The following is a 13411-nucleotide window of genomic DNA, read 5'->3' as shown; positions in this document are numbered from 1 at the left end:
CTTCAACATTTTTTAAACGCCAGCAATTATGCATTTGTATTGTTTTTTCGATGTTTTACCCAACACTGATTATCATTTCTTTTCAGATATTGTCGGATATTTCTTTCATCATTCAGTTATACGAAATTATAGTAAAAAAACTGGATAAAAATCCACAATTTAAAAAACCTCTAGAATGTTTACTGATTTTTAGCGCTTTTCCTCCAATAATGACAAAAGCTTCTGATAAGGTAAACTACAGCCGAGACCTTCAAGAGTATTTTTCGCTATTGGGTACCTTTCTACCATAATAGTGAAAGTAAAACTGACGCAAAGTCCAACAGGATACTTAATTTTATGTCTGCATAACAACGACTTGAAGAAACTCGTACTAAATGCGATAAAAGGGCTATTACAGACCAAACCACCACGTTGTTGGAACTGTTTCACCCCTTTAAAAACCCTCAAGGAGGCAGCCGAACTAAGCAGATTACCAGAAGTTCTGGCTCAACTTGTAGAAGTCGTCAATGATGTTATCTACCCGCTTTTGTTGGAAGTTATGTTTCTAGTTTGCCAGATATCGACACCTGCATGTATACAACAAAAAAGTTCGCTTAGAAAGAGTCTAGTTTGATTGCAGGTGAAAAAATGCTAGTCGAAAAACCCATCGAAAACTTATTACAAAGATTGGATCCAGAGTGGCAAAATCGACGCGGCGAGATCAAACCTAAACGTCCGACTATTCAAGACAAAGTTACATCGCTTGAAGATACGTGCTGCGTCTTGTGGAAACTGTTAACCGCGATTGATCACGATAAAATGACAATAAAAGAACCATCAAACGCTGCGCTATGGTACGATTCTTTAGGATCATGGCAAAAAACATTTATTTTGTTAAAGGAGCGTCCAGTACGCTTTCCATTGGACGACTTTGTCGTCGGTACACAAAACAAACCGCAATAATATAGCAGCCATTATTCTTAAGCTTTTGGAGACTTTTCCAGAACTGCATATTCACGGCAGTGGTATTTTTGATGGTAAATACAAAAATGCGTTTCTTTTTTTGTATCGATTTTTGTAGATTTAATAAGTTTGGCGGTGAACATAGTTTCAAAAATGGACTGTTCAAACGAGAATTCCGACTTTCAGTTCAAGAAGATTGTCTTGTTCTGTTTGTTTTTCTTCAGTCGTGAAGCGATTTATAAGGTTGTTAATAAATCTGGAATGACAAATCATTTTTGCTTGTAGAGCTCCAGAGGAGTTGAGGTGGTAAAAGTGTTTCTAAAAGCGATGTTTCAAATTGAGGGTAAAACAAAGAACCACTTGGAGCAGCAGTGCGCACTTATTAAGATCATTCTAAAAATTCTACCAAAGTTTCTGGTGGTTGCAGAGGAGGTGTTCATCCATTTCAACGGCCCTATCAAGTATAACTAAAAGAGCAAGAGAGTGTTAACACAAAGCTATTATAGGATCATTGACATCATTGAGAGTTATGCAACGAGGCCCTTCGAGGCAGAAATTCTTGAAGCGTACACGTACTGCTTGAATGAATGTCTAATGACAGGATTCGCGAACACCTCTTTTCAGGTTGGAGAGCACAAAGCGGTGGATGTCATTACCAGTAAGCCACTACAAACACTTCAAGTACCTATTTTAGATAGTCTTCCAGGGGTCATGAATAAAATTCTGGAGCACGAGACTATAAGAACAGAGCACCAAAAAGTCCTAGCTCACGGCTTTTGCATTTTACAATTTCTAGACACCGCAGGCTTCAACATCAATGCTGAAGTTATCAAATTATGCACTAGCTTCTTGCATCGCGTGGTCCATCCAACAGCCACCGACATTCTTATTGATGTAAGAGTGACTATTTGTGCAATTTTCTTGCTCTGGGAGTGTACATTAAGGTCTAAACCGCTGTACCGTGAATTCTTGAAGCAAGGAGGAATATATGTTATGCTTGATATCACAGAGGTGATTATTGTGGCCAATAACTTTGACAACATGCGGGTCAATTTTAGGCTTCTACACTTGTCGTAAAATCGCTCTGTCTTGGTATTCTCGCAGACGCGGCCTTTAAAGCATCCTGCGTCCCTTTCCTAATCACGTGGAGAAAACACGGGAAGAACTTAATTCCGATGCTCTTAACAATCTTCAGGAGGAAGACTGAGCGAGAATGCGACAAGAAAATGGAGTTACACGAACAAGAACCAAAAAACGCCTGGGTACAACTGTGCCAAGCAAAAAAAACTTCTTTTGAGGGTTGCATCCCAAAAAAAGAGATCCTGGAGATGAGCAGAATTAGAATCCACGCAATCTTCTACGCTATCAAAATAAAACACAAAAACAGAGTGAAGACTGCTAATGATTTCTACAAGACTTTTAACGCAAAATTGAACGCTGATGATGAGGTAATGAGGTTTATTAGAATCAACTAACGATTTTAGTTGACTATGTTGTTTGCTGAGAACTTCGAGTCGTTGAGGATGTGCCAGACATGGCTGGCCGTAGCGAGAGAGCTACAGAGTGAAGGAGTCGAACCCACTGAGGAAGACAGGAGAATCGTGGAAGAAAAGTTGGACGATATAAGACAATGGAAGGCGTACCTTCAGTGTGAAATTCAACGCATTTTCTTTGAAGATCTTGGAAGAGTAGGTACTTCGTTGCGTAATTTCATACTGAAAGGTTCTTTTAGGAGAAGTTCAATGAAATGAAAGTTTATACGATCCTGAAGGAAGCTCGGTTATCCAACGCTTTGGATGCTTTGAAAGAGTTGATGTACGTGGCGAAAGGGACTGAAAGAATGTTCCAAATGAGAAGAAAGATAATGATTCAAAACAAATTGGATTTGCTAAGTGTTAAAAACGCGCACTTCCACGACACAGTGTTGAATTTAGACTTCTTGGTGAGATTCGAGGGAGTCTATTATTACCAATGACATGATTTTTAGTCGATTTACAATCAAAATATTAATATTCAGAGCAACATTATCTATGAGAAGAGAGAGGAATGTCCGGTCACCACCGTGTCTTTGGAGGAAGAAGAAAATGTTCTTTCGCCCAGTCTTGAGCACGTTATAAGCGAACCTAAACTGACGTGTAAATGGAGAGAAACACATTTTTTGTAAAATCTTGTAATTGTTTACATGAAGCGACGTCTTAAAAAATTATTGCTACACCAAATACACATTCCACGTAAACAATTTTAATTGACAAAATATATTCATACATTATTTACAATAAATACACAGTGGTACATTTAGATCTTGTGAAGGATTAACAATGTGACTAGAAAATACAGCCTGACGATAATTATCACCTAAAAATGGAAAAGTAATACGACTAGACAGTTGAGAAAGCTGAAGACCCATTATCAGTCGAAAATTATGGAGTATTTTAAAGAGAGCGAGCGTTAATGACGCTTGAATACTTCACAAACAACCAAGTAATATTAAATCCATTAGTAAAATTACATGGTTCATGGGGAGGTAAAATGATATGGTCGTTTAAAACTTAAGTAGAGCAGTAATCCACTTTTCTTTGGTTGTATTTAAGCTGGTAGTCTTTACCTTCATAGTGGAGAGGTGTTTGGGAGTCTTTAGGGACCACAGGGAAACAACACCAAAGGACGAAAGCTACGAAAGCCACTATTGTCCCAATGAGAAGAATAAAGTCTTCGATGGTCTACAAAACAGACATAAAAAATCGTTTTTTTAGAAACAACAAATTACCGGCTCCTCTCCAAGAAGTACATTGTTGATGAGATAAACGAAATCGTCGAATGGAGTAATCATGATCTCAAAACGTGAACACCCGCTACATGTTCAAGCAGCAACAATTCCTACTTTAGTTCATTTAAAACACAGAAAATTAACTAATTCGGAAGAACTTGACAGCTGTCAGGTGTCACCATGACACTGACAGATCTGTCACAGTTGACGCTGCGCACGTCCGCTACGTTGCCACGTGCATTTCATCCCCGAAATCAATCCAAACTCAAATAAATCAAACCAAATTTATTGAAATATTCTAGTCTTACGTATGACGAGCACGAGGGGGTTTCAATTCAAGGCAAACTTTTTTTTTTCTCAACAGTAACAAATCAGCGAAAGTAACAGCCGGCAACGCCGCTCTTTAAGTCGCGTTCACGTTGCGCTAAGACAGTTCTGAACAAAGCAAGTTGTTGAGTGCGAGTGGTGATTTATGACGTCAGTCGACTTAAGTTTTTCGTAGTGGTAACAAAAATGGCGAAGTTGTGTGTAATGTGTGGTGGTTTGTGTGCGTATTTTCTTTTATTTTTCGCAACTTTAACACTTGGTTTGACAAATGGTAAGTTCTTCCTCGTTATTTGAGCGCAAAGAATATTGCTGACGTTTTTGGGAACTCTTGGTGAAGAAAATCGGGGGAAATGACCAGTCGGGTTCAAAATTTGCTGTTTTTTTGGGGTTTTTCAGGTGAATGACGTGCGTGGAGGAAAACAGGGGGAGTTTAAGTGGAAAAGTTCTGTCATGTTTGACAGGTTTTTTTCTGCAGTCTTTACAGATGTTGAGATTTTCGCGAAATGTGCGGCGAAGAAAAGGTGAATAAAACTGTCGTCATTAGAAATGATAGGTTGGAAGATCAATAAAAAAGAGTCAACAAAAGTCGGGTGACTGCGGTGTCACCTACTTTTTTTGAAAGAAAAGTGCTTGAAGGCAAAATGTGCTCAAGTAAACACATTGGTCAACAAAAATTGACTCCAAGTTACCACAAGAGTCTCCTCTTTCTTGTGACATCTTCAAGTTTCAAACTATTCCGAAGAATTTATTAGAATAGAACAGTTAACTTTTTCCCAAATTAGATATTCCTAGTCTATATTTGCAACTTTACTTGTCTGCCAAATTTATTTATAATTCCGGCTTGATCAAATGGTCGTTATCATCATTTTTGACACATGCTCCTTCAGCATTTAGTAATCTCCTTATCACAACAGCTTTGTTTTTGATCCCGTCTCCCTAATTTATGCAAGGTTACATAAAAGTATCTACAATTTGCCAGTTCCTTCGAATTAAAGTCATCAGCTTTAACAAGATAGTAGCACTGTGACTGATAGTACTTACCATTAATTTCGACCCATTTTAGAAAACAAGTTCCGATGTAATTATAGAGCTGGCAAAATTATACAAAACATGAAACTTCTAGAGCGTCTTTATTGCGCTGTTTCAAAACAAAAATGCATTATTACAACATTGTTTAGCTTAAGCGAGTTGGTTAATTGGAGCAACAAATTAATAATTAACTCACTTGTTGCTAAAACCGCTTGCTAAATTTAGGTGTTCAATTTTGTCTCATTGACGTTAGAAGAAATTAGCGTGTAATTGTGGAATTCGTAAACAGATCTGCATTATTACCTTGCTCTTGAATTAATTCAATCAGTCCAGGTTGATAATTATGTAAAACTTTGATAAAGTGAATAAATATTTAAACAGTGATTCTGCCTGGTACCAACCTGACAGAGAAATCTCGCGGTAAATAAATAATAATATATTCTATTGAAAAACAATTACTTACGCTCTGACCTTAGATCAGAGGGCTAATTAATTTTCGGCGGGGTCTGCTCGGAAGTGCGCATCAATCAATATTGGAGAAAATAAATAAAGATAAATGTTAAAAATTGCGGTTTTAAGATAAGGTGGTAGAGGATGCGGTTGCTTGCATGGGTTAAATTAGTCATTTGCTCTTTGTTGCGATGTGTGACAATAACCCAACAGGAAAGAATAAATGACGACATTTTTAACTGTACATTAGTCTAGTTGTACATTCAGATTTTTCTAATTTTGGTGGAACTCCGCCTACATTAAAAAAAGATTATTTAGAAATAGTTGAATTTAAGAAGGTAAATTCCCATTGCAAACTTCTAATTGGCTAAAAATGTGGGTGGACTTACAGTTAGAAAACTCCGAGTGTAGTATAGGCTCATGAACCTTTTATTAGTCTTATCTTTTGTTTAAATAATAATAATGAAATACATTCAGTTTTGATAAAATTCTTTTGGATAATTCTTAACTAAGCCTGGAGTAAATTAAATGTTTTTAGAGGAACTTTTTCATTCCAACATTTCCTGCAATTTTTTACACTGAAGCTGATCCATCATTTTAATGACAAGTAATAAAAATCAGCCGCTTTGAACACAACTATATTCTCCCTGAATTTCATGCTCCATGCTTCATATGTCATTAGCCTCATTTTGTAATGTAAATCATAAACACAGATCATTGTCCCTTGCTTCCGTTTTTCATTCATAAGTCAAAAATTGTAGCTCCATCAAAGCGAATCACTTCGGTGATTTACCAAGTAAAATGTTGGTAATAAATAAAACACCGATGGTGTGCATATTAATGTTGCTTTATGCGTAGCAGCTAGGATTATAAGCCGGAAACAGTTTAAAACATGTGCTGAAAATATCCACTGCATAATAAATATCGTCTGAATAAATCGTCATAACTTCACTTCTATTCATCCTTTTACATTGACCTGATTTACTTGTGTTGATATGTATTAATAATTTGATGACAAATCGGCTGTAACAGTGCAGTGAAATTGCATCCTTTCGTTTCTTTTTTTTGATCACAAGTTCAAAACACGTAACTGTAAAGATAGTGGAAGTGACTCATCGTAAACAATAAAGTATAACAAAGCGTAGATCCAAATTTACGGGCAATTAGCGATTGTCGAAATGAAAGAAACCATTCACTGTAGTTCCAACAAGTAATGCATAAAATTGGGGGATCACAAATATCCGAAAGTTGAATTTTTTTACTTAATTACCCTTGAGATCTCGAGCGGAAAGAAACTTTTTTATCGTGTAAAATGATTAGAAAAAAACACATTTTAAAACACGAGCGGACGACACTTTTTGTCATAATTTATTAAGACCATGACCTGCAGAAATAACGATAAAACTATGAGATTGATTGAGGACCACCCAATGATGTGTTTATTTTTACTTGCCATCACTAATTTGTTGCGGAGATATTGATAAGAACGTGTGAAGTAATTTGCTGAGTTATTAATTAATGAAGTTTGTATAAACATTTCTGACAAAGAGAAATTATAGTCAATTTTCCTTCACCAAAAGTGTCGGCAAAAAGCAGAGACTTGGCGAACAAGGAAAAAATTATGAAAGTGAAGAAAGTGGAGCAAAGTATTTAAGTTGTTAAATCGGTGCGCCAAAGGTCCTCTTTGAAAAGGTCACTGGTTCAGTCTTTTTTTCATGATAATAGCCCTTAAATCATTTGAATTTTAATTTTAATGAGCTATAGCAAGAATTTATCTAATTTTTTCCTTAAAATTTGTGATACGAATTAGCTAGTTGCTGCGACTTTCTAAAATTAGACAATAAATAACTATTACATTAAATTTTAAGTTAACATAGTGTTTCTCCGTGATGGGAACAAAATAATACATTTGAGAGCAAAAAGTTTCAAACATCAATAATTGGTGTCGGCTTTGCAATTTGAAGTGTGTTGGTAGCTCCGTCTGTCACATCTGGGACTTTTGGGTGTTCTAGGACCTACAATTTGATGGAAAGCCCAGCAGAGCTACCAACACGTGAAAATATTCAACGCCCGCCAGTATGTTAATTGGGAAGAAAAGGTAGGAGAGGACTACTATGTCAGGTTTCGGCAATACAAAAACACGAATTTGTGCTAAAAATATATTTCCAGTTTTGTGATTCTTGATTCAGAATTTATACCAGAACAGTTGGTGCAAATTTGTCTAAATTTCACACCGATTATCTAATTTCCGCTTTAGTTTTTGTACGCAGATAGATCAAGGTTTTGTCTTCAATAACTAACTAAATTTTTCCGTTTGTTTCAGACTACCACTATTACAGAACTAATGACGTATCAGAAGATATCAAAACACACATCATCCATCGAAGGGACGCCCAAATCGAAAGCAACCAAAGTAACACTCGCAGTGACTCCAACAGCACTGAAGTGCTAAAAAAACCAGTAAGTTGTCTCAATAACAAGAAAAGTGTCGCAATGATAATGACTGCCAGCAATGTTTCTTTAATTAATGGTTCTCGCACTCGCGAGGAAAATTTCACAAAATGGATCAATATTTACCTATTTAACATTAAACACGAAATAAAACGGTTTTATACTATCATTAAATTTTCCAGATTGTGCCCACCGCATCGCAGCCGCAACCGGAGAGAACTAATGATGGCGGTGCTATTGCTAATAAAACGCTCACCGACAATAAAGTGTCCTCAACTAAGACAGTAAGTATCGTTGGTAAATTCAATAATATCTGCTTGTTAGAAATTTATTACTTATTGTTAATGCGCCTCCACGTTGGGATGAGTTTATTTGCGTCGACATGATGTGGCGAAAGGGATACACTTTTAGAATCTCAAGTTTGCTTATGTTACAATGTTGACTTTATTATGTAAAATCAGTGATTTCGAATGGAATTAATAATTCCAGTTTTCAGTCTTGATTGTAAATAAAATATTTATGGTAATGAAACCACCGATTGTGTAACTCAGTATGGAAAATAACAGATTATTTCTCAGCCATCGGCATCGTTTTATCAATGCAACACTGGTGCCATTGTGCTGGTTGTTTTAACTTTGTTACCTGAAAAGGGGAAACGATTTGTCAATACAAAAAATGATTTATGTAACTGCGAAATCGTATTGCACTATTATCGATACCTTGAAAAGAGTCTTTCAGTGTGAAAACAACACGCGAAATCCCATCGATTAAACGATAACAGTAGTAATCTCAAAAAATTTATGGCACATTAATTATAGTGTTAATTGGTACATGCAATAAAAATCTTTCATAGCACACATTTAATGGTTGCGGCTGGAAATCAATCGCTCATAAAACGTTGCCTAATGTATTGTTTTTACATTGTCACATTCTATTGTTTACAAAAATAATCATTACCATTTTCACATTGTACCATAAAACACAAACAGCTCAATGTTATTTTCTTTTTTTTAGAAGCTGGGTAAAGGCACCAAAACCGCTCCATCCGTGAATGCAACGAAACCCTTCTTAGAAAAAAATCTCGGGGAAAATGGAGCCGGTCAACGAAAGAACATCACAACGATCAAACCTGTATTAGCCAATAACGACACAACTGTAAAATCTACTGAATTACAAAACATTACTTTAACAAACGACGAAGAAGCTAATGTTACCATCGACAGTTTTCCACCAGATGAAGAAAGTGAAGCTTTCAACAAGACTTTGACTGAACACCACATCACTAATTCTACTGAAGTAAAGATCACAATGTGGTGTTTCTAATCTAATGTTTGATTTTAGGACAATCATTTATATTATAATAGTACGATAAGAACGGATCCTGAGTCGGGTCCTTCGTACTGGGTGAACTTGATGAATCATCCTGACACTAAAGTTAATGAGTTGTTATCAAAGTCACATCGGAGAGCTGCTGTAAGTTTTACAGGTTGTTGTCTTTCGGTTCTAATTTTTTTTTTAACAGACTGTACAACTGAGCTTCCAGTTTCCATTTTACGGGCATCTGATAAAAAATGTGACGATAGCAACTGGGGGGTTCTTATACACTGGTGATTATGTACATTCCTGGCTCGCGGCCACCCAGTATATTGCTCCCTTGATGGCCAACTTTGATACGAGCATTTCCAATGATAGTTTTATTCGGTACGCTGATAATGGTACCGCGTTTACAGTGGAATGGGAAAAAGTTTCTCTCCAAGACAAAGCAAATGAAGGACAGTTTACCTTCCAAGTCACGTTGCATCAAAACGGCGACATAGTCTTCGTGTACAAGAACGTACCTTTATTTATTAAGAACATAACTGATGATCACCATCCAGTTAAAGTCGGACTCTCAGATGCGTACATAATCGACCGCACGATATTTTGTAAGTACCACCAATCCGTCGAAACGGTACTAAAGAGTAGTTTTCAGTGGTTCGCCGGAAGACGATTTACGAGTACCACCGCATTAACTTCGTGAAGGAAGACATCAGGAACTGGACGGTAATTTACCTCACAGCTTTACCAACATGTTTGCAACAGGACGATTGCGAATCGTGCATCACAAAAGTGATTCCGTCATTTCAGGTAGTTTTATGAAGAACCCTGAAAAAATACACATTTTGTCGTTTTAGTGTTACTGGTGCCCGACGCTAAAGCGCTGCTCCAGTGGCGTCGATAGGAACCGTCAAGACTGGTTGACCAACCACTGCCAAAATAAACAGTTGAACGTCTCCGTATGTTCACACATCAGCGCTGCTGATATCTTTGATAAAACGAACATGTCTTACGTCCACGACGAGAACGAATTTCACCAAAAACTAGGAAATATCGGGTTTAACAACGCCAACGCGCTGGGATCCAACCAACCTGTCAGAATGGGCGTCTCGAGTATCGTGGCAATATTATTTTTAATCGCAATGGTGGCAGGACTGGGACTTTGGGTACTTTACGCTTATAGAAATCCTCATACAACAAGTGGGCAGATTCTCATTAGGGTACGTGTAAGGAATTAATGGGAATTGTGTTGATTTTGAGATTTTAGTACCGGCCGAGTCAGTGGCGGTGGCGAAGAGGAGAAGCAAGATACACAGCAGCCACAATACACATGTGACAAATTAAATCTTTCTCGATCTTTAATGCAAAATTCTGGACTTGTGGTTATGTTTTATTGGGATGCAATATGGTAATAGAACAACGTTGAAATCTCAAGAATCTATTTACCATGAATGATGCTTTTCTGTGATAAATTTTACAAAAACGTCCGATCACGTTTATTTTTGGGAAGTTTGAAAAATGTGCCTAAATTTTATGTGTATAATTACGTCAGATTCCATAACTGTACTTTTGTATATATCGGGCTTGTAATTGAAAGGTAAAAGATTCAAGTGGCGGATTTTGTATTATTATTATTATGTATTATTACGTTAAACATGGTATTTCTTCTCAGTAATTAAAGTAGCTACGGGAATTTTTACCTTTCAGTTTTACCCACTGCTTAGAATTTGTATTCAACACCATTTTTGTAAAAATGTACGATTTAGCGGTTGTCTGAGCTGGGAGTCAATCTCAAAGGTCTATTTTTAGCTTTGTTATCAGCATTTAAATCTTTTAATAAAGAAATTTTATACTTATTTCTTCAATACGCCACTGTCCAAGTTTCACTCCTTGCGCCGCCTATGTTTAGGGTTTTTCAACAGCTGTTGGTAATGCTGTCCCGGTCTGTCAAATTTTAAACTTCAACCGAACGTCAAACCTTTGTATTCATTTATTGTGATATTTAATTATTGATTTATTTATATTTTTACAATGAATACCTCTTTTGAGTTATTAAGTTCGATGTCGCCGAAAGTCAACAATAGTTTTAAACCAGTGAAAAAAGGTATGTAAAACGGGAAGTTGAGCCAATTATGAATTCTTTTAGGCCCATCAATTTTAGCGTTGAGAAAATACTTTCGAAAATCTCTCTGTCTAGAGCAGGTTGCTAGTGCTAATGAGTCAATTCTCACGATAAGCTCAACATGTTCTTCATCGTCACAAAGTGAAAAGGTGTTGAATGACACTCCCATTGAGATATCAGATGACAGTGAGGTGGTTTTTGCCTCTCATAGAACGTCTTTTGAAAAAAGTGATCAGTGTCAATCAAACGACGTGAAGATGTCGAAGGGAAAATACAAAAGAGTCCAACATTGGGTTGACAATGTTAATAAAGAGACAAGTTTGGACAGTTCATCATTGTTAGGTAATATAAGAAAGAGGCAATGACTGTTTTTATAAGGAATTTTAGATGTTGAAGATTACATGGAAGGAAGTAGTAAAAATAACAATTCTGCCAGAAATGAGGGAGTAGAGCTAAACTGTGATTTTTTTAAGTTGACTCTTGATGAAAGTATAAGTAAAAAAATTCATAACACTCAATCAAAAAATCTACAATTTGAATGTGATGACCAGGAAGGTGCATTTTCTGCAATACTTTTGATGATCTGTTATAATTTTCTGCTTTGTAGAATTATCTAATTTTACTAAAAGTAAAGATTCTCCTTTTAATAATAGAAAAGCTATTATATCGCCATCGTCAGAATCTAGAATAACAATTAGGAAAAAAATTCCAAGAGAACTTCCAAAGACTGACAGGTTTTATTTACTTTTTCATTTGTTTTTATTTTTAATTACTTTTTAGACCAGTGAAGAAAAAAGAAGCTTACACCAGTGGATCTAGTTTATTGAAAACACTCCAAAAAGCGCGATTTAAGAAAGCTATAGAATCTCCTTGGGTTGAATCTTTAAAAAGAATTTGTGATAGCGACACAGACTCAGAAACTGAAGATGTCAAGCATGTTCTGGAGCCTGTTAGACTTAACTTTGAAGACTGTGCAAACAATGGATCAACTAGCAGTAATACAGCAACTAAAATTTCCTCTAAATCCCAACTAGAGAACTCAAACAAAAATTCTTCTAGTGAGACCTACAGTTTTTTAGCATCTCTGTCCTCTGATGTCCATAAAGACAACTGTGACCCTTCCGCGCTAATTTTCCGAGACAATTTCCAGCAGCACAGAGAAACACTAACCGTGAAACTCTTCAAACTATACAATAGACAAATTTTTGAGAACTTGCTCCCAAAAAATACAACAATTGAATGGAACGACAGACTGCGAGAAACTGCTGGAAAGTGCGTTTGTAAAAAAATCACTCGATCAAACGGGGAGAAATATCGCATAGCTGATATTATTCTATCAAGAAAAATTTTAGACTCTGCTGATAGACTCAGAGATACTCTAATTCACGAGCTTTGTCACGCGGCTACGTGGATTGTAAGCGAGGTTTGTGATGGCCACGGATATTTCTGGAAAGCTTGGTAGGTCGCAACTACTTCAATAAGAAGTTTCTATTTTTTTTAACAGGGCGAGCCGTGCAATGAAAACCTTCCCTGAGCTTCCACCGATTGAAAGGTGCCACGACTATGTAGTAAAAACAAAATACACGTATAAATGCAAAAAGTGTGGCCACACGTATGTTTGATTTAATTTGTTATAACTAACTGACAATTTTTTTCCAGTATCGGCCGCCATACCAAATCATTTAACACCGAATCAAGAGTTTGTAGTCGTTGTACTGGAAAATTTGAAGTGTTTATTAATAAGACTACAAAAACCGGTGAGACAAAGTCTGTTCCATGCACACCGAAAAAAACAAACCAGTTTGCATTATTTATCAAGGAAAACTACGCCAATTATAAAACGCCGGACTCCGATCATGGGGACGTGATGAAGATGCTAGGGAAGGCGTTTTCAGAGTTGAAAGTGCAAAATAAAGACAAATCTTAATATAAGAGACTGAAGAAATAAATAGATTTATTGACTACGCCACTGGTGTATCTTTGTCCCCGTCTTTGATTTTCTAGTG

At 36.5% G+C, this 13411-nt stretch overlaps 3 protein-coding genes and 1 pseudogene across 4 annotated transcripts; 3 read left to right on the top strand and 1 right to left on the bottom strand.

Annotated features, from left to right (window-relative positions):
• Nucleotides 1-194: 194 nt before the first annotated feature.
• LOC148175268 (uncharacterized) lies at nucleotides 195-3141 on the top strand (annotated as a pseudogene).
• Nucleotides 3142-3167: 26 nt separating this feature from the next.
• Nucleotides 3168-3955, bottom strand: LOC148175267 (uncharacterized). The gene is made up of 2 exons (XM_088035497.1): nucleotides 3710-3955; nucleotides 3168-3662 (listed from the first exon to the last, which is right to left on the bottom strand). Exons 1-2 carry the CDS (start codon nucleotides 3770-3772, stop codon nucleotides 3492-3494), a joined length of 234 nt encoding a protein of 77 aa, XP_087891623.1. The 5' UTR covers nucleotides 3773-3955; the 3' UTR covers nucleotides 3168-3491.
• Nucleotides 3956-4111: 156 nt separating this feature from the next.
• Nucleotides 4112-11139, top strand: l(1)G0289 (plexin domain containing lethal (1) G0289). Its single transcript, XM_088035494.1, has 9 exons — nucleotides 4112-4307; nucleotides 7839-7975; nucleotides 8149-8250; nucleotides 8981-9262; nucleotides 9308-9439; nucleotides 9489-9891; nucleotides 9939-10093; nucleotides 10141-10503; nucleotides 10551-11139. Exons 1-9 carry the CDS (start codon nucleotides 4223-4225, stop codon nucleotides 10617-10619), a joined length of 1728 nt encoding a protein of 575 aa, XP_087891620.1. The 5' UTR covers nucleotides 4112-4222; the 3' UTR covers nucleotides 10620-11139.
• Nucleotides 11140-11221: 82 nt separating this feature from the next.
• LOC148175265 (uncharacterized) lies at nucleotides 11222-13372 on the top strand. 2 transcript variants are annotated; one of them, XM_088035496.1, is made up of 7 exons: nucleotides 11222-11387; nucleotides 11445-11747; nucleotides 11793-11960; nucleotides 12013-12139; nucleotides 12186-12863; nucleotides 12910-13017; nucleotides 13065-13372. In XM_088035496.1, the coding sequence occupies exons 1-7, from the start codon at nucleotides 11315-11317 to the stop codon at nucleotides 13330-13332; spliced, it is 1725 nt and encodes a 574-aa protein (XP_087891622.1). In that variant the 5' UTR covers nucleotides 11222-11314; the 3' UTR covers nucleotides 13333-13372. The 2 variants fall into 2 exon arrangements, with proteins under 2 accessions (XP_087891622.1, XP_087891621.1); XM_088035495.1 differs by having other exon boundaries at nucleotides 11430-11747.
• The last annotated feature ends 39 nt before the right edge of the window (nucleotides 13373-13411 follow it).

Source organism: Gnatocerus cornutus, chromosome 5 (assembly GCF_029298725.1).
Source record: "Gnatocerus cornutus isolate USDA-ARS CGAHR chromosome 5, icGnaCorn1.1, whole genome shotgun sequence".
Lineage (NCBI taxonomy): Eukaryota > Metazoa > Arthropoda > Insecta > Coleoptera > Tenebrionidae > Gnatocerus > Gnatocerus cornutus.
This window is presented reverse-complemented; position numbering and strand designations above follow the sequence as displayed.